This window comes from Lynx rufus, unplaced genomic scaffold (genome assembly GCF_022079265.1).
Source record: "Lynx rufus isolate CCGP_SWC_20201006 ecotype Redwood Valley unplaced genomic scaffold, mLynRuf1.p SCAF_46, whole genome shotgun sequence".
In the NCBI taxonomy this organism is placed as follows: domain Eukaryota; kingdom Metazoa; phylum Chordata; class Mammalia; order Carnivora; family Felidae; genus Lynx; species Lynx rufus.
Window position 1 is genome coordinate 1,235,257 of NW_025814863.1, and position 18,272 is coordinate 1,253,528.

The following is an 18,272-nucleotide window of genomic DNA, read 5'->3' on the forward strand; positions in this document are numbered from 1 at the left end:
GTGACTCACCACTACATTTCAGGGGGCTCACGCAGGAGGCAGAGAGGGTGTTTCACCTCCCTTGTCACCTGGGTACGAACCTCAGGGCACCGGGAGAGGTGACCTCGCCTGGTGCCAGCATACCACCTGATCCATAGGAGACTAGCCCCTCCCGGCTCGTCCGGACAAGGACCCCCGGAAGTACAATGAGGAACCTGGTGAGGCCCAGGAACCAGCTCAGGGAATGCCACCCGTCAGACTGGTAAGAACCCGGGTTCGTTTCTGTAGACCTGCCCCTAAGAGGCAGAAGGGGAGCTTGACCACCTCCCAGAGTTGCCCAGCAGTTCCATAAGGAACAAAACCACAACTCCAAGGTGCTGGGCGCTGGGCAGCAGGTTGCAGTCACTGCGTGACTGTGTGTGAATGAGACGATTGGCGGAAAGTTTCCAAACTGAACGAGGGGCCGAAGCCAGTGTTGGGTCCCGATCCATGATTCCATGGTGACCTCATATGGAGTCTGATCCAGGTCAGGGCTTGATACTGAACCTGCCGATGCTAAGAGGCACCTGAAATATCTCTGGGAGGAGAGTGGCTGGAAATGGACGAAGTGAGTGTGCGGCCTCTCCAAATTAGTCCCTCCCTTTCCCCTTTTTCCTCTCTTGTGCATGAAGTTTGTCTGTTAGGGGGAGTAAATGGATGGAAAGTAGAGTAAACCGACTACTGTAGAGTATATGTTGAGGAATTTCAAAAAGGGATATTCCGGAGATTATGGTATGAAATTAACTCCTGGAAAGCTGCAGACATTCTGTGAAATTGATTGGCCATCGTTTGGGGTGGGCTGGCCCTCAAGGGGCTCACTAGATAAGGAACTAGTTGGCTGAGTGTTCATGGTCGTTGTGGGGGATCCAGGCCACCCCAACCAATGTCCTTACCTTGACTGTTGGCAAGACCCGGTCTTATCCTGGCAGCCTTGGCTAAAAGTCTGTATTGAAGAGAACTGTAGAGTTATGATGGCTCGTGTCACGGCTTCCTCCAAATGCTGGCCAAAAACTGAAAAACCCGTACTGTCGGGAGAGCCTGAGGGGACCCCACTGCCATATGCCCCCCTGTATCCCTCACTGCCACCACTGCCTCTAGCTGTCCTGGCTGTCGAGACTCCATCAGAGCGTGTTCCTAGTCCTGAGGCCTCACCATCTCTAGCACCACCGGCCTCTCTGGATGTGACCGGCTCACCCGGACCACCAGTCCTAACCTCATACGCCCCTCCCAGAAGGCTACTAGAAGATCAGGCCAGTGGAGACGGTCCCTCCCTGCAGCAACACCAGGGAGCCCTACAGATGCCATCGAGGGAAACCAGGGGACCCGTCTATTATGATCAGGAAGGCCAGAACCAAGGAGGCCAGCGTGTTTTTGTGTACCAACCCTTTACCACCACAGACCTCCTAAATTGGAAGCACCATACTCCCTCCTATACGGAGAAGCCCCAGGCTGTGATTGAACCAATGCAGTCCATGATCCAAACCCATAAACCTGCCTTGACAGACTGCCGCCAACTCCTCCTGACCCTCTTTGACATGGAAGAGTGTTGCCGAATTACCCAGGTGGCCCTAAAATGGTTAGAGGAGAATGCCCCGGCTGGGACAATAGACACCCAGGCTTATACTCGGGCTCACTTCCCTGGGGAGGACCCCAAATGGGACTCAAATGACTCAAGTGTAGATGGAGGGCTCACCAGGACTGAATGGTATCAAGAAGCCCTTCTAAATGGCAGGAAGAAAGAGGGGGAGGCCATAAATATGAGTAAAACATCAGAAGTGCACCAGGGACCCGAGGAGAGCCCAGGCCAGTTGCATGAGAGACTGTGAGGCATTTCATCTCTACACCCCTTTTGATCCAGAGGTGCCCATTAACCTCATGACTCTGGGATACGTGTTAACATATACACAGACTCTAAGTATGCTTTCACCAACTTCCATGTATGTGGGGCTTTATGTAAAGAGAAGGGCCTAATAAACCCAGGAGGAAAAGACATAACGCAGGGTAAGAAAATCCTTGAACTCTTAGATGCTGCGTGGGCCCCTAAGAGAGTGGCCATCATACACTGTCAGGGACATCAAAGGGGAGACACCACAGCTATACAGGGAAACCGTAAGGCAGACCAAGGAGCAAAGCTTGTGGCCTCCAAAGGAACAGCAGAATCAATGACTTTAACCGCTGTACTGTTCCCTAGTCCACTGGCAGAATGAGACTCACAATTACTTACAACATGAGAGTACCCGGTTTAAGACTGAAAATGGGATACCTGGGTGGCTCAGTCGGTTGAGTGTCTGACTTCGGCTTAGGTCGTGATCTCACAGCCTGTGACTTTGAGCCCCACATCGGGCTCTGTGCTGACAGCTTGGAGCCTGGAGTCTGCTTCTGCTTCTGTGTCTCCCTCTCTCTCTACCCCTAACCCACTCACATTCTGTCTCTGTCTCTCTCAAAAATAAACATTAAAAAAAAATTTAATAAAAGACTGAAAATGGAAGCTACCTCCCAGGTGGATGGTGGAAATTTGAAAACAACCAAGTAGCCATTCCCGAGACCCTGGCTCTAGCTTTTGTCAAGCAGTTCCATCAGGAAATCCACACTGGCTGGACAGCTCTCAAGACTACATTAAGCTGACACATCTACATCCCTCGACTTTCCAGCGTAGCACAAGCAGTATGCAAGCAATTTGAAACGTGTGCCAGGAATAATCAGGTATGCACGTCAGGTATCCAAGGCCGCCCCTGGGGTGCCAAGTATCAGGGGAGCCCCATTTGAAAAATATGATGGTGGGGGAGGAGCCAAGATGGTGGAACAGCATGGAAATTTTTTTTGCATCACGTGTCCATGGAATACAGCCAGCTCAACACTAAACCATCCTGCACACCTACAAAACTGATTTGGGGATTAACACAACAATCTGCACAACCTGAACCATAGAACTCAGTAGGTATGTGGCGCAGAGAGGTGAACTGCGGGAGAGAGAAGCCGCGGAGGGCAGGGAGCTTACAGAGAGAGGACGGAGATCGGAGGAAGCATACAGGAAAAGCACCCCCAACAAGAGCAGCTGGAGAGAAAGTGGAAAAGTGGAAACAGCCACAGGGACTGAACTAAAAAGTAAGAAAGGAGAAAAGAGACAGTTTAAATTCCATTAAGACTATAAACAGCAGGAGTGCAGAGTCTGAAACTCTGCAGTCGATACCTGGCGGTGCTCTGGTGGGCAGGGTGAATCCCCGGGAGCAGAGTGAAATCTGGGGGATCATCAGGCCACACGGGAAGAGGCGGTTTCCCTGCTGGGAGGACATTTGGTAGAGGCAGTGAGGCCTCCTCACAGGCAAAAGTCCCAGCGAACCCCAGAGAACGGCCACATCCACTGGTGTTGGAGTGAGGACATTAAGGGTAAAGCCTGGTGCCAGATGTGTGTTGTGATTTGCCATAATCCCTGAAACGCTGCTGCTACATGATCGTGTGAACTTTTTCTGGGGCACGCTGGCACCCAGCCAGTCTCTGGGCATCGGAAGCAGCATGGTCCTGTGAACTTGCCTGGGTGCAGCCAGCACCTAGCCACTGCTGAGCGAGACCTTCCTGCAGAGGGTCAGCACAGGTCAAAGCCACAGTCCCTCAGAAGTGAGGGGTTGGGAAACACAGCTGCATCTGAGATAAAACTCAGGAGGGAGATGCTGCCTGGCAACCTGATGGCTTCGTCGTGGACAGTGTAAAAGTGGGGAGTACATGGAAGCCGGAGACAAAGGATGGGTGCGCGATTGCTGATCAGGGAAAACAGAGTTCCAATACCAGAGACTGGGTAGTAGGGTAATGCCATTTTCACCCCGCCCACGCATGTGCATACACACCTACAAATACCACAACAATCCACCCCAGAAAGCTAAGCAACGCCATCTAGTGGAGAACAGAGCGATTACACTAAACCCGCCCAACTGGGCCAATCTCGCTCTTCAGGAACACCACAAGTCTCTCTGCCTGATTAGTTTACAGACTATAAAGTGCTTCATAGTTTGACTTCTAGGGGTAAACAATGTAATTTCAATTGTATTTCAGTCTGTTCACTGGTCCAGCTATTCAATTTTTTTTTCTTTTTCTTTTTTCTTTCTTTTCTTTTTCTTGAATACAGAAAGAGAAAAAAATGTATTTTTATTTTCAATTTTTATTAAAAATATTTTTAATTTTTTGAGAGTATATTTTTAATTTTGTAAATTTTTCAAATTCTATTTTACTTCCATCATTTCATTTTATTTTTTTCGTTGTATTCAGTTTTTCAAATTTTCAAACATTTTCCTTTTCTTTTTCTTTTTTCTGTTTTTTTTTTTTTTTTACTTTTTCCCCATTTTTCTCTAATCTATCGAGCTCCTTTCAACATCCAGACCAAAACACACCCTGGATCTAGCATCATTTATTTGATTCTGTGTGTGCGTGTAAGTGTGTGTTTTGCATTTAACTTTTTAATTTTATTTTTTTTACCTTATTAATTCCTTTTCTTCCTTCAAAATGACAAAATGAAGGAATTTACCCCAAAAGAAAGAGCAGGAAGGAACGACAGCCAGTGACTTAATCAAAACAGATACAAGCAAGATGTCTCAACCAGAATTTACAATCAAGATAATAAGACTACTAGCTGGGGTAAAAAATAGATTAGAATCCCTTTCCATGGAGATAAAAGAAGAAAAGCTAGTTAGGATAAAATTTTAAAATGCTATAAAGGACCTGCAATGTTGAAGGGATGCCACAGTGGCAAGGATGGATGAGGCAGAGCAGAGAATCAGCGATATACAGGACAAACTTATAGAGAATAATGAAGCAGAAAAAAAGAGGGAGACTAAGGCAAAAGAGCACAATTTAAGAATTAGAGAAATCAGTGACTCACTAAAAAGGAACAACACCAGAATCATAGGGGTCACAGAAGAGGAAGAGAGAGAAAAAGGGGTAAAAGGGTTATGTGAGCAAATCATAGCAAAAAACTTTCCTAACCAGGGGAAAGACACAGACATCAAAATCCACAAAGCACAGAGGACTCCCATTGGATTCAACAAAAACTGACCATCGACAAGGCATATCATAGTCAAATTCACAAAATATTCAGGCAAGGAAAGAATCATGAAATCAGCAAGGGGAAAAAATGTCTCTAACCTACAAGGGAAGACAGATCAGGTTTTCAGCAGAACTATCCAGATACTTGGCAGGCCAGAAAGGAGTGGCAGGATATATTCAGTGTGCTGAATCAGAAAAATATGCAGCCAAGAATTCTTTATCCAGCAAGGCTGTCATTCAAAATAGAAGGAGAGATAAAAAGTTTCCCAGACAAATGAAAATTAAAGGAATTTGCGACCACTAAACCAGTCCTGCAAGAAATTTTAAGGGGGACTCTCTGGGGGAAGAAAAGACAGAAAAAAAAAAAGACCAAAAGCAACAAAGCCTAGAAAGGACCAAAGAACACCACCAGAAACTCCAACTCTACAAGAAACATAATGGTAATAAATTGAGATCTTTCAGTACTCACTCTAAACGTCAATGGACAAAATGCTCCAATCAAAAGACATAGGTAACAGAATGGATAAGAAAACAAGATCCATCTATATGATGTTTACAACAGACCCACTTTAGACTTAAAGACAGCTTCAGATTGAAAGTAAAGGGATGGATGGGAATGCAAGCTGGTGCAGCCACTCTGGAAAACAGTATGGAGGTTCCTGAAAAAACTAAAAATAAAACTACCCTATGACCCAGCAATTGCACTACTAGGTATTTATCCAAGGGATACAAGTATGCCATTTTGAAGGGACACATGCACCCCAACGTTTATAGCAGCATTATCAACAATAGCCAAAGTATGGAAAGGGCCCAAATGTCCATCGATGGATGAATGGATAAAGAAGATGTGATATGTATATATATATATATACATATATATATATATATATATATATACACAATGGAGTATTACTTGGCAATGAAAAAGAATGAAATCTTGCCATTTGCAACTACATGGAGGGAACTAGAGGGTATTATGCTAAGCAAAATTAGAGAAAGACAAATATATGACTTCACTCATATGAGGACTTTAAGAGACAAAAACAGATGAACATAAGGGAAAGGAAACAAAAATAATATAAAAACAGGGAGAGTTACAAAGCATAAGAGACTCATAAATATGGAGAACAAACAGAGGGTTACTGGAGGGGTTGTGGGAGAGGGGATGGGCTAAATGGGTAAGGGCATTAAGGAATCTAGTCCTGAGATCATTGTTGCACTATACGCTAACTAATTTGGATGTAAATTAAAAAAATAAAATTAAAAAAAAGAAAGAAAGTAAAGGGATGGAGAACCATCTATCAGGCTAATGGTTGACAAAAGAGAGCTGGAGTAGCCATACTTATATCAGACAATCTAGGCTTTAAATAAAGACTGTGACAAGAGACGAACCAGGGCATTATATCATAATTAAGGGGTTTATCCACCAAGAAGACCTAACAATTATAAACATTTATCCTCCAAATATGAAAGCACCCAAATATATAAATCAATTAATCACAAACATAAAGAAACTCATTGACAATAATAACATAATAGTAGGGGACTTCAACACCCCACTTACAACAATGGACAGATCATCTAATCAGAAAATCAACAAGGAAACAATGGCTTTGAATGACACACTGGACCAGGTAGACTTAACAGATATATTTGGAACATTTCATCCTAAAGCAGCAGAATATACATTCTTCTCCAGTGCACGTGGAACATTCTCCAGAATAGATCACATACTGGGACACAAATCAGCTCTCAACAAGTACAAAAAGATCGAGATCATACCGTAGATATTTTCAGATCACAATGCTATGAAACTCAAAATCACATGAAAAAAATTGGAAAGGTAACAAATACTTGGAGACTAAAGAACATCCTACTAAAGAATGAATGGGCTAACCAACAAGTTAAAGAGGAAATTTAAAAAGTACATGGAAGCCAATGAAAATGATAACACCACAGTCCAAAACCTCTGGGATGCAGCAAAGGTGGTCATAAGAGGAAAGTATATAGCAATCCAGGCCTTCCTAAAAAAGGAAGAAAGGTCTCAGATACACAACCTAACCTTACACCTTAAAGAGATGGAAAAAGAAGAGCAAAAAAAACCCCAAACCAGTAGAAGAAAAGAAATAATAAAGATTAGAGCAGAAACCAATGCTATTGAAACAAACAAACAAACAAACAAAAAAACAGTAGAACAGATCAATGAAACCACAAGCTGGTTCTTTGAAAGAATTAACAAAATTGATAAACCACTAGCCAGTTTCATCAAAAAGTAAAAGGAAAGGACCCAAATAAATAAAATCAAGAATGAAAGAGGAGAGATCACAACCAACACAGCAGAAATAAAAACAATAATAAGAGAATATTTTGAGCAATTATATGCCAATAAAATGGGCAATCTGGAAAAAATGGAAAAATTCCTAGAAACATATACACTACCAAAACTAAAACAGGAAGAAATAGAAATTTTGAACAGACCCATAAGCAGTAAAGAAATTGAATTATAATCAAAAATCTCCCCCAAAAAACAAGAGTCTAGGGCTAGATGGCTTTCCAGGGGAATTCTACCAAACATTTAAGGAAGAGTTAACACCTATTCTCTTGAAGGTGTTCCAAAAAATAGAAATGGAAGGAAAACTTCCAAACTCTTTCTATGAAGCCAGCATTACCTTGATTCCAAAACCAGACAGAGACCCCACTAAAAAGGAGAACTATAGACCAAATTCCCTGATGAACAATGGATGCAAAAATCCTCAACAAGATATTAGCCAACAGGATCCAACAATACATTAAAAAAATTATTCACCACGACCAAGTGGGATTTATACCTGGGATGCAGGGCTGGTTCAATATGTGCAAAACAATTAACGTGATTCATCACATCAATAAAAGAAAGGACAAGAATCACATGATCCTCTCAATAGATGCAAAAAAAAGCATTTGACAAAATACAGCATCATTTCTTGATAAAAACCCTCAAGAAAGTAGGGATAGAAGGAGCATACCTCGAGATCATAAAAGCCATATATGAACGACCCAACGCTAATATCATCCTCAATGGGGAAAAACTGAGAGCTTTGCCCCTAAGGTCAGGAACAAGACAGGGATGTCCACTGTCGCCACTGTTATTTCACATAGTATTGGAAGTCTTAGCCTCTGCAATCAGACAACATAAAGAAATAAAAGGCATCCAAATTGGCCAGGAGGAGGTCAAACTTTCACTCTTTGCAGATGACATGATACTTTATATGGAAAACACAAAAGATTTCATCAAAAAACTGCTAGAACTGATCCATGAATTCAGCAAAGTAGTAGGATATAAAATCAATGCACAGAAATTGGTTGTATTCCTATACACCAACAATGAAGCAACAGGAAGAGAAATCAAGGAATTGGTCCCATTTACATACAATAGCACCAAAACCCATAAAATACCTAGCAATAAATCTAACCAAGTAAATCTAACCAAAATCTATACCCTGAAAACTATAGAAAGCTTATGAAAGAAATTAAATAAAACACAAAACAAATGGAAAAACATTCCATGCTCCTGGATAGGAAGAATAAATACTGTTAAAATGTCAATACTACCCAAAGCAATCTACATATTCAATACAATACCTATCAAAATAACACCAGCATTCTTCACAGAGCTAGAATAAACAATCCTAAAATTTGCATAGAACCAGAAAAGACCTCTAATGGCCAAAGCAATCTTGAAAAAGAAAACCAAAGCATCACAATCCTGGACTTCAAGCTGTATTACAAAGCTATAATCATCAAGACAGTATGGTACTGGCAGAAAAACAGACAGATCAATGAAACAGGATAGAGAACCCAGAAATGGACCCACAAACGTATCTTTGACAAAGCAGGAAAGAATATCCAATTGAATAAAGACAGTCTCTTCAGCAAGTGGTGCTGGGAAAACTGGACAGTGACATACAGAAAAATGAACCTGGACCACTTTCTTACACCATACACAAAAATAAACTCAAAATCGATGAAAGACCTCAATGTAAGACAGGAAGCCACCTAAATCCTTGAGGAGAAAGCAGGCAAAAACCTCTTTGATCTTGGCTGCAGCAACTTTTTACTCAACACGTGTCCGGAGACAAGGGAAGCGAAAGCAAAAATGATCTATTGGGACCTCATCAAAATAAAAGGCTTCTGCACAGCTAAGGAAACAATCAGCAAAACTAAAAGGCAACCAATGGAATGGGAGAAGATATTTGCAAGTGACATATCAGATAAGGGGTTAGTATCCAAAATCTACAAAGAACTTATCAAACTCAACACCCAAAACCCAAATAATCAGTGAAGAAATGGGCAAAAGACATGAATAGACACTTCTCCAAAGAAGACATCCAGATGCCCAACCAATTCATGAAAAAATGCTCCACATCACTCATCATCAGGGAAATACAAATCAAAACCACAATGAGATTCCACCTTACACCTGACAGAATGACTAACATTAACAAGTCAGGCAACAACAGATGTTGGCGAGGATGTGGAGAAAGAGGATCTCTTTTGTATTGTTGGTGGGAATGCAAGCTGGTGAAGCCACTCTGGAAAACAGTATGAAAGTTCCCCAGAAAATTAAAAATAGAATTACCCTAGGACCCAGCAATTGCAGTACTAGGTATTTATCCAAGGGATAGAGGTATGCTGTTTCAAAGGGACATATGCACCCCAATGTTTATAGCAGCACTATCAACAATAGCCAAAGTATGGAAAGAGCCCAAATATCCATAGATGGATGAATGGATAAAGAAGATGTGGTATATATATATACAATGGAGTATTACTCGGCAATCAAAAATCTTGCCATTTGCAACTACATGGATGGAACTAGAGGGTATTATGCTAACCAAAATTAGAGAAAGACAAATATATGACTTCACTCATATGAGGACTTTAAGAGACAAAACAGATGAACATAAGTGAAGAGAAGCAAACATAATATAAAAACAGGGAGGGGGACAAACCATAAGAGACTCTTAAATATGGAGAACAAACAAAGGGTTACTGGAGGGGTTGTGGGGGGGGCTGGGCTAAATGGGTAAGGTGCATTAAGAAATATACTCCTAAAATCATTGTTGCACTATATAGTAACTAACTTGGATGTAAATTTAAAAAATAAATTAACATTAAAGTCAAAATGCTGAAGATAGTCCAAAAAAAAAAAAAAAAAAGATGGTGGACTTCACTGAGCTCCCCCAGGCTCAGGGCTGTAAATATCTGTTGGTCTTTGTGTGCACTTTCTCAGGCTGGGTGGAAGCCTTCCCTACTTGCACAGAAAAGGTGTGTGAAGTGGCCTGACTTCTTCTAAAAGAAATCATTTCTTGACTTGGGATCCCTATCATTATGGGTTCAGATAACAAGCCAGCATTCATGGCTGAGGAAGTGTGGTTAATGGCAAAAGGGGTAAAGATTACCTGGAAGTTATACAGGGCACACCAACCCCAGAGCTCCAGGAAGGTGGAATGAATGAACCTCACCCTGAATCTGCAATTAAGTAAACTATGTCAGGAAACCCACCTTCACTGGGATCAGGTGTTGCCAATCATCTTGTTAAGAATCAGGTGTCGCCCCACTAAGCAGATGGGGTTCTCCCCTTATGAAATTCTTTATGGGCACCCTCCCCCCATTATAAAGGGCATAAGGGGGGATCTAAATGAGATAGGCAATCTAACCCTAGGGCAACAGATGCAGGCCCTAGGGTCTACCCTAACCACTTTACACCACTGGATTAGGGAGCCATTGCCTTGAGTCTGAGCATAGACGCTCACCTCTTTAAACCAGGAGATTCTGTATGGGTGAAGGGATGAAATGTCCAACCCCTAAACCCCTCTGGAGGGGCCCATTCACCGTCATTTTGTCCACCCCTACTGCAGTAAAGGTAGCCAAGGTGGGTCCCTGGATTCACCACAGCAGAGTGAAGCCGGCATCTCGAAAATGGGAGTGCGTTCCTGATCCATCAACGCCATGCAAGCTGACCATGTGTAAGAAGCAGTCTACAACTCCAGAGGCTCTGGGAGACTGCAGCCCTGCTTGAGTCACTCCAGAAGCTGAGTATTCCATGCATGGCAGAAACTTGAAGAATCAGGATCCAGTAAAACAAATAGACTGTTCTTATTTTCTATATCTGTTTCCTTACTGTGATGCACTGTCACCCCTTGTGTCTCGTTGTCATTGTGATTCTTGCTCTACTCTTCACCATAGGATTGGCTGAGGCCACCCTGGCCAGCTGAGTGTGGTGACAGGTCTCTTTTAGCACTCACCTTCCCTTTGTGGATAGGATGCTTTGTTGGTATTGGTTGCTTCTAATCTGGACCCGTTCTGTAGACCTAGATCCTCATCATGTGACCCATATATTCACATAACCAAGTCAGGCCAGGGAGTCACGTGGACCTTACTATACCATACCCACTTCTCATGCCAGGGAAAGATCCTGGGGCCCTGCAGACACAATAAGACCACCTATTCTATCTGCCAACAGGAGAGTCAATACACTTGCTTTGACCCACAATACTCCCCCAGCGAAGATTGGTTAGAAGTCCCATCCTACCGAGAGCGGGGAGCCTTGGTCAGCTGGACACAAATTACTAACCCAAAATGATCAGTGTCAATGCTGTTTGACATATGTGCGGTTATAGGTATTGGCCCTGAGGCATCTGTCGTACAAAAAAAGCAGGCACTTGTCATAGAGAACCCAAGGACTCTTGATATACCATGTGGAGGCTTAGACTGGGAGCAGGAATACCAACTCAATGACAAATACCTGTATGAGAAAAATGGTTTATGTGCCTGTATACCTGAGATTTTATGCCCCAGCTGGAGCTGTGTTTCATGGGCTACTTGGAAAAAAGAAATCACAACAGCACTCCTTCAGAAAGGGGTGCTACAGGGGCGCCTGGGTGGCGCAGTCGGTTAAGCGTCCGACTTCAGCCAGGTCACGATCTCGCGGTCCGTGAGTTCGAGCCCCGCGTCAGGCTCTGGGCTGATGGCTCAGAGCCTGGAGCCTGTTTCCGATTCTGTGTCTCCCTCTCTCTCTGCCCCTCCCCCGTTCATGCTCTGTCTCTCTCTCTGTCCCAAAAATAAATAAACGTTGAAAAAAAAAAAAAGAAAAGGGTGCTACATCAGGTTGGCAATCAAAGGCTTGTAACCCTGTTAATTCTACCATTATTAACCCAGGAGATTCCAAATGGCAATGAGGGACCCAAATTAGCATCTGGATCCACGGGCGTGGCAGAGACCTAGGGACTGTGCTATATATCTAAGAGAGTCACAACCGCCCGTCCAACCATGTCTTGTCAAATCTTCCACTCCTTCTATGAAGAAATAAGAAGTAGCCCCCCTCCCATTTCAGTCACAGTAAGCAACTTCTTTCTAACCCTAGCAGAGACTATAGCCCAGACTCTGAAGAACTCTTCTTGCTACGTATGTGGGGGAACCGACATGGGGGAACAATGGCCATGGGAGGCTAGAGAATTAGATTTCCATGAACCTTATAATGGAACAGAATACCCCAGTCCTGCTACTGGGGTTTGGCTCCTCAAAACCTCAATTATTGGGAAAAACTGCCTTAGCCAGTGGGGAAGAAAGTTCACCATCCTGTTGGAAGCTTAGTGTGCCTAGGCCAAAGGTTTTATAACTCAACCACCTGAGAAACCTAATGGTGGGGGTCCCTAGATCACCTGGAGCCAGATCCCCACCCCTTGTCTAACTTCCCTCCTCTCTGAGAGGCCTGGGACAATGTCAACTCAGCCATCAAACAGCAGGCCCTAGGTAGATTATACCAGATATGTGGAAGGACAGCCTATACAACACTTCTCCCAGGCTGGTCAGGGTCATGTGTGCTGAGAACTATTCATCCATCTTTCTTCCTGCTCCCACTTGCCAGAGGGGAACATTTGGGAGTCCGAGGTATGGGAACAGGAAGACTCAAAGGAAATAACATGCCCTACAAATTGGCAATCGGAAAGATGACAAATGGCCTCCTGAGCATATAATCCAATATTATGGCCCTGCCACCTGGGCAGAGGACGGGTCCTAGGGCTACCGCACTCCCATTTACATGCTAAACTGCATCATCAAGCTGCAAGCAGTTGTAGAGATTATAACCAATAAAACTGCCAGAGCTCTTTAACTTACTAGCCAAAGAACAAGCCAAAATGCACAATGCCATCAATCAAAATTGCTTGGCCTTAGATTACTTGCTTGCATCTGAGGGAGGAGTTTGTGGAAAGTTTAACCTGAGCAACTGCTGCCTACAGAGAGACAATGAAGGAAAAGTCATAGTAGAGGAGATCACAGATCAAATGAGAAAGGTTGCTCATGTCCCAGTCCAGACCTGGAAAGGTTGGGACCCCGGGGAGTTATTTGGAGGATGTTTTTCAAGTCTCAGGGGATGCAAAACCTTCATAGGTATTATCCTCTTGATTTGGGGAGCTTGCTTGATCCTACCTTGCCAATCTCCCCTGGTTATACAGTCTGTCTCCAGCGTCACTGAGGCAATTGTAGAAAGAAAAACAGCCACACATGTGATGTTATGGAAATATAAACCTCTAAACCAAGATGATGCTCTTTGACCCAAAATAGGGGGTCCAAGCATCAAAGCGGGGAATGTGGTAGAGCCCCTCCTTAAGAAATGTGGTGAAAACCTCAAGACAAGGGAAGGCAACCTGGCTATGTGTGCACGTGACATTCCTCACGACTGTAACATAGACCACCCAATCATTCGACTGTATGTCTGTATGTTACCATTTATGGGAGACAAAGAAGTAGAAATTGTATAAAAGGCTACACCCTGCTGCACTTGGGGCTCAGCCTTTTGGGGTCTTAGCCCACTGAGCCCCTGCTGGCACAAATAAAGCTGCTTCCTGGAAAGAAAAGCCTCAGTGTCCCAACTGTCTGTGTGTGACTCACCACTACACTTCCACTTATTTTAACATTCTCTTAGTGTCATTGTAGCCCAGGTCAGGGTTTCACCAATGGGATTTGGTACCCTAGTTTGTAGGGCTTCTGTTACCAAAGAGTCCTTGAAACTTCTCTTCTCCACCCCCTGACCATTATTTTACCCACTCCTGTGCAAAAGGCTTGGGGGTCTTCCGTGAGGGGTCTACCCAAGCAACCCTGGCCCTTTTTTCAATCTTTTTTTTTGTAGGTAATCTCCACCCAACATGGGGCTTGAACTCATGACCCCAAGACTGAGTCACATGCTCTACCGATGGAGCCAGCCAGGCGCCCCATCTTTTTTCAACCTTTATGTTGATTAATTGGCCTAACAACTGCCCCAAGTGTTTACTGGTCAAGTTTTTCATTTTAATTTTTATCTTACAGCTTAAATTTCTCCAAACAATGGTAAATAGATCACACTTGTTTGGGGACTTTTACTGTTGGGGGACCTGCAGTGGGTGTCTTTGGCCCTCCCAACCCCATCAATGTCCATTTTATTCATCACATTTCTTAACAGCCATCTAAAAGTTTCCACCTTGCTGGGGTGAGGACTGTGACTCTCCCCTCTCTGTTTCCTTTTTGTTTTGCCTCTTTATTTTTGAATATTTGCTTTATTTACCTTATTTCTTTTTTTACTGAACTATAATTGACATACAGTATATATTAGTTTTAGGTGTACAAGACAGTGACTTAATATTTTTATATGTTATGAAATGATTACTACAATGGGTCTAGTTGCCATCTGTCACCATACATAGTTGTTACAATATTATTGACTATATTCCTTATGTTGTATATTATATCCCCATTACTTAATTTATTTTGTAACTGGAAGTTTGTACCTCCTAATCCCCTTCACCAATTTAATCTGGCCCCTAACCCCTCTCCTTATTTCTTTTTTCCCCTTATTTCTTAACAATCTTTCTTTTGTAGTTTCAAGTTTTTATTTGAATTCCAGTTAGTTAACATACAATGTAATATTGGTTTCAGGAGTAGAATTTAATGATTCATGACTTACATACAATACCCAGTGCTCATCACAAGCGCCCTCCTTAATGCCCATCACCCATTTAAACCACCCCTCTGCCCACCTCCCCTCCGGAAACCTTCAGTTTGTTCTCTATAGTTAAGAGACTATTTTCTGGTTTGCCTCTTTTTCCCCCTATGTTCATCTGTTTTGTTTCTTAAATCCCACATATGGTGAAATCATATGGTATTTGTGTTTCTCTGACTGACTTATTTCGCTTAGCATAATACTCTCTAGATCCACCCATGTCATTGCAAATGGCAAGATTTCATTCTTTTTTATGGCTAAATAGTATTTCATTATATATACATATATACACACACACACATACATACATACATGAGCTGATGGACATTTGGGCTCTTTCCATAATTTAGCTATTGTTGATAATACTGCTATAAACATCGGGGTGGGCATGTATCCCTTCAAATCAGTATATATTTTTTATCATTTGGGTAAATACCTAGTAGTACAATTGCTTAAAACGTTTCTGCCTTGGTGAGCAGAATCTCTTGACCCTCCCCCCACCTTTCCCATTCTCTTGTTAATTAACCTAATGTTTTTATTAGCATCTGTAAGACCCAGGAGGGAAAGTTGAGACAACAAATCTAATAAGACTTCCAGATCTGTTTTGGGGCTTTACGGCAATAAGGTTAAAAGGGTGGCCATGTCAAAGGGGCCCTGTTAACCACAGCATTTACCATGACCTGGAAAATGGGCATATTCAGCAGGTGAATATCCTGGTCATCATAAAGCCAGCCTCATGCGGTTTGCATAGGAAGCATGTCAGCTGCTTGCTTCATCTGGAGAATTCCACTTGGCATCCATAGGGGGTGATAGAAAGTCTCTCTTTTCAGGGTAAACAGATCGTATAGTGGCTTTTATGCAGTCCACCAAGCTGGCTGTTCCCTCAGGAATAACCTACTTTGTGTCTGGATCATGTATAGTGTCAAAAACCAGACTCTGCATACTGAATAAAACAAAGCTGAACGAAGAGTTTATTGCAAGGCTTTCAACCTGCAAAGCCTGGAAACCCAAGGCTATGGGAACAATGGGTTCCAGGCTGCTCTCAGACCAAGGGATTTTTATGGAGTAAATGCAGAAGTTATTTGGCTTTTTCATCTGATTGGCTAATTAGTGGTCTTCTTCCCTATTTGTTTTTTTTTTAATTTTTTTTTCAACGTTTATTTATTTTTGGGACAGAGAGAGACAGAGCATGAACGGGGGAGGAGCAGAGAGAGAGGGAGACACAGAATCGGAAACAGGCTCCAGGCTCTGAGCCATCAGCCCAGAGCCTGATGCGGGGCTCGAACTCACGGACCTCGAGATCGTGACCTGGCTGAAGTTGGACGCTTAACCGACTGCGCCACCCAGGCGCCCCACTTCTTCCCTATTTGGATCGGGGCAGCTGAGTCAGGGGAACAAGGAAGTCCAGAAATGGTGTGAACAGACACGGCATTGGGATTAGCTGATTTCCAAGAAGAGTTGTAAATTCCTATAAGGTTCTGTTTCCCTTTATGCACCTGTGTTGACCATCTCCGTTTTGTCTTTGACGTAAGTGACTCCATTGTAGTTGGTTCTACAATAGTCGGTGATTGTTCCATAGTCAACTGTGGGTCCTGTATCAACCCAAACATGCTCTTCAACTCTGCAGCATCCAAAACCAAAGACACTGCTTCTAAATTAGTTACTCTCATAATCCAAGTTAGTAGGGGTTCCTCAAGTAGCTGATGATACCAGTCCATGAAATGAAATAACTCCTTCCCACTATACCCCCTGGTTTCAATAGTTCTTGGTTTTGTTCTTCCTCTACATTGACTATTTTCTCAATGACCAGCGGTTTTAGAGGTGCTTTCTGTTGTCCCTGCATAATTTTTCCCCTTTCTAGGCAGCTTTGAGGCCAGTGGTCAAAACTTAGACTACCCAAATCTGATATTGGTTTAGCATCAAGGCTGGACCCACCACTTTCTTGTATTCTTAGCTTAGCTATTACAGAAGACAATAACCAAGGGATTGGACAGTTTGCCCTTTTCTTATTAGTTTTCATTTCCTTACTCATCCAGTGAACTAATTCCCAGAAGCTGGATCTATCTCTAAAGCCCATTGGTAACTTTTACATTTAGTAACTGATGGCAGCACAGTTGCTGCTCCATACCGTGGGTGACCATGTGGCCACCCAGGAATCAGAGGTTCTTCATCCCCCACCCTTTCATCCTCTCTCTTCCCAAAGAAGAGAGGCCAGAGCCTCTTTTGTGAGCCAGAGTCATTCTAACAAATCCCATTTCTGACACTAAAATTGTCCAGGTCCCAAGTACCATTCATGAAAAGGAGGGGTTCCCCCACTACCACCAAGCAATTGTCCAAACACCAACCAGGTGTCCTACAATTCAACTCAATTCTGACACTATCTATCCAGAGATAGCATCAGACTCCATAGGTCAAGGGCTCAGCGCTACAGAACTACCTCTCCCGCCACTGGAGATGTCAGTCACAAGCCCAAATTATTGCCCATGTTTCTGATCAACCAGCTACAGATTGAAGATTCCCAGGACCCCCTCCTCAGACTAGATTCATTTGCTAAAGTGGCTCACAAACTCAGAAACATTTCACTTACTAGATCACAGGTTGATTATAAAAGGATATAACTCAGGAACAGCGAGACAGAAGAGATGCATAAGGCAAGGTATGGGGAAATGGCATGGAGCTATCATGCCCTCTACAGTGCTACTCTTCCAGCAACTCCACATGTTCACCAACTGGGAAGCTCTCCAAGCCCAGTCCGTTTGCGTTTTTACAGAGGCTCCATGACTGAATTACTGGCCATTGTTGACTAAACTCAATCTCTAGCCCCTCTCCCCTCCCCTTCCAGACAGGTCAAATAGTGATAATTTTCAGGGGATGGAATTTTCTGAGGAGTTGTAAAACTAGTGTGCACCTGCAGTGGCTGCAAGGATGCTGGTTTTTACAGCTTCCAGTGGTTGTGAGGCTACTGTTTTTTAAAGCTATCATGGAACTGTAGAGAGGTAGATGAGAATAGAAGTTTAAAAGCCACAAACCCAGGGTTCCTGGGTGGCTCAGCTGGTTGGGGGATCAACTCTTGATTTCCACTCAGGTCATGATCTCCCAGTTCGTGTTAGCACAGAGCCTGCTTCGGATTCTCTATCTTCCTCTCTTTCTGCCCCTCCCATGCTCTCTCTCTCTCTCTCTCTCTCTTTCTGTCTCTCTCAAA

The 18,272-nt window shown here is 43.2% G+C and overlaps 1 protein-coding gene across 1 annotated transcript in view; it reads right to left on the reverse strand.

Annotated features, from left to right (window-relative positions):
* Positions 1-2,039: 2,039 nt before the first annotated feature.
* The window catches only part of FMR1NB (FMR1 neighbor), a 95,315-nt gene continuing 79,082 nt past the window's right edge, over positions 2,040-18,272 (reverse strand). The window contains exons 5-6 of the mRNA XM_047098308.1: positions 3,209-3,379; positions 2,040-2,112 (exon numbers count right to left, since the gene is read on the reverse strand). Of these exons, the coding sequence (XP_046954264.1) occupies positions 2,040-2,112; positions 3,209-3,379 (244 nt within the window). The remainder of the gene's footprint in view (positions 2,113-3,208; positions 3,380-18,272) is intronic.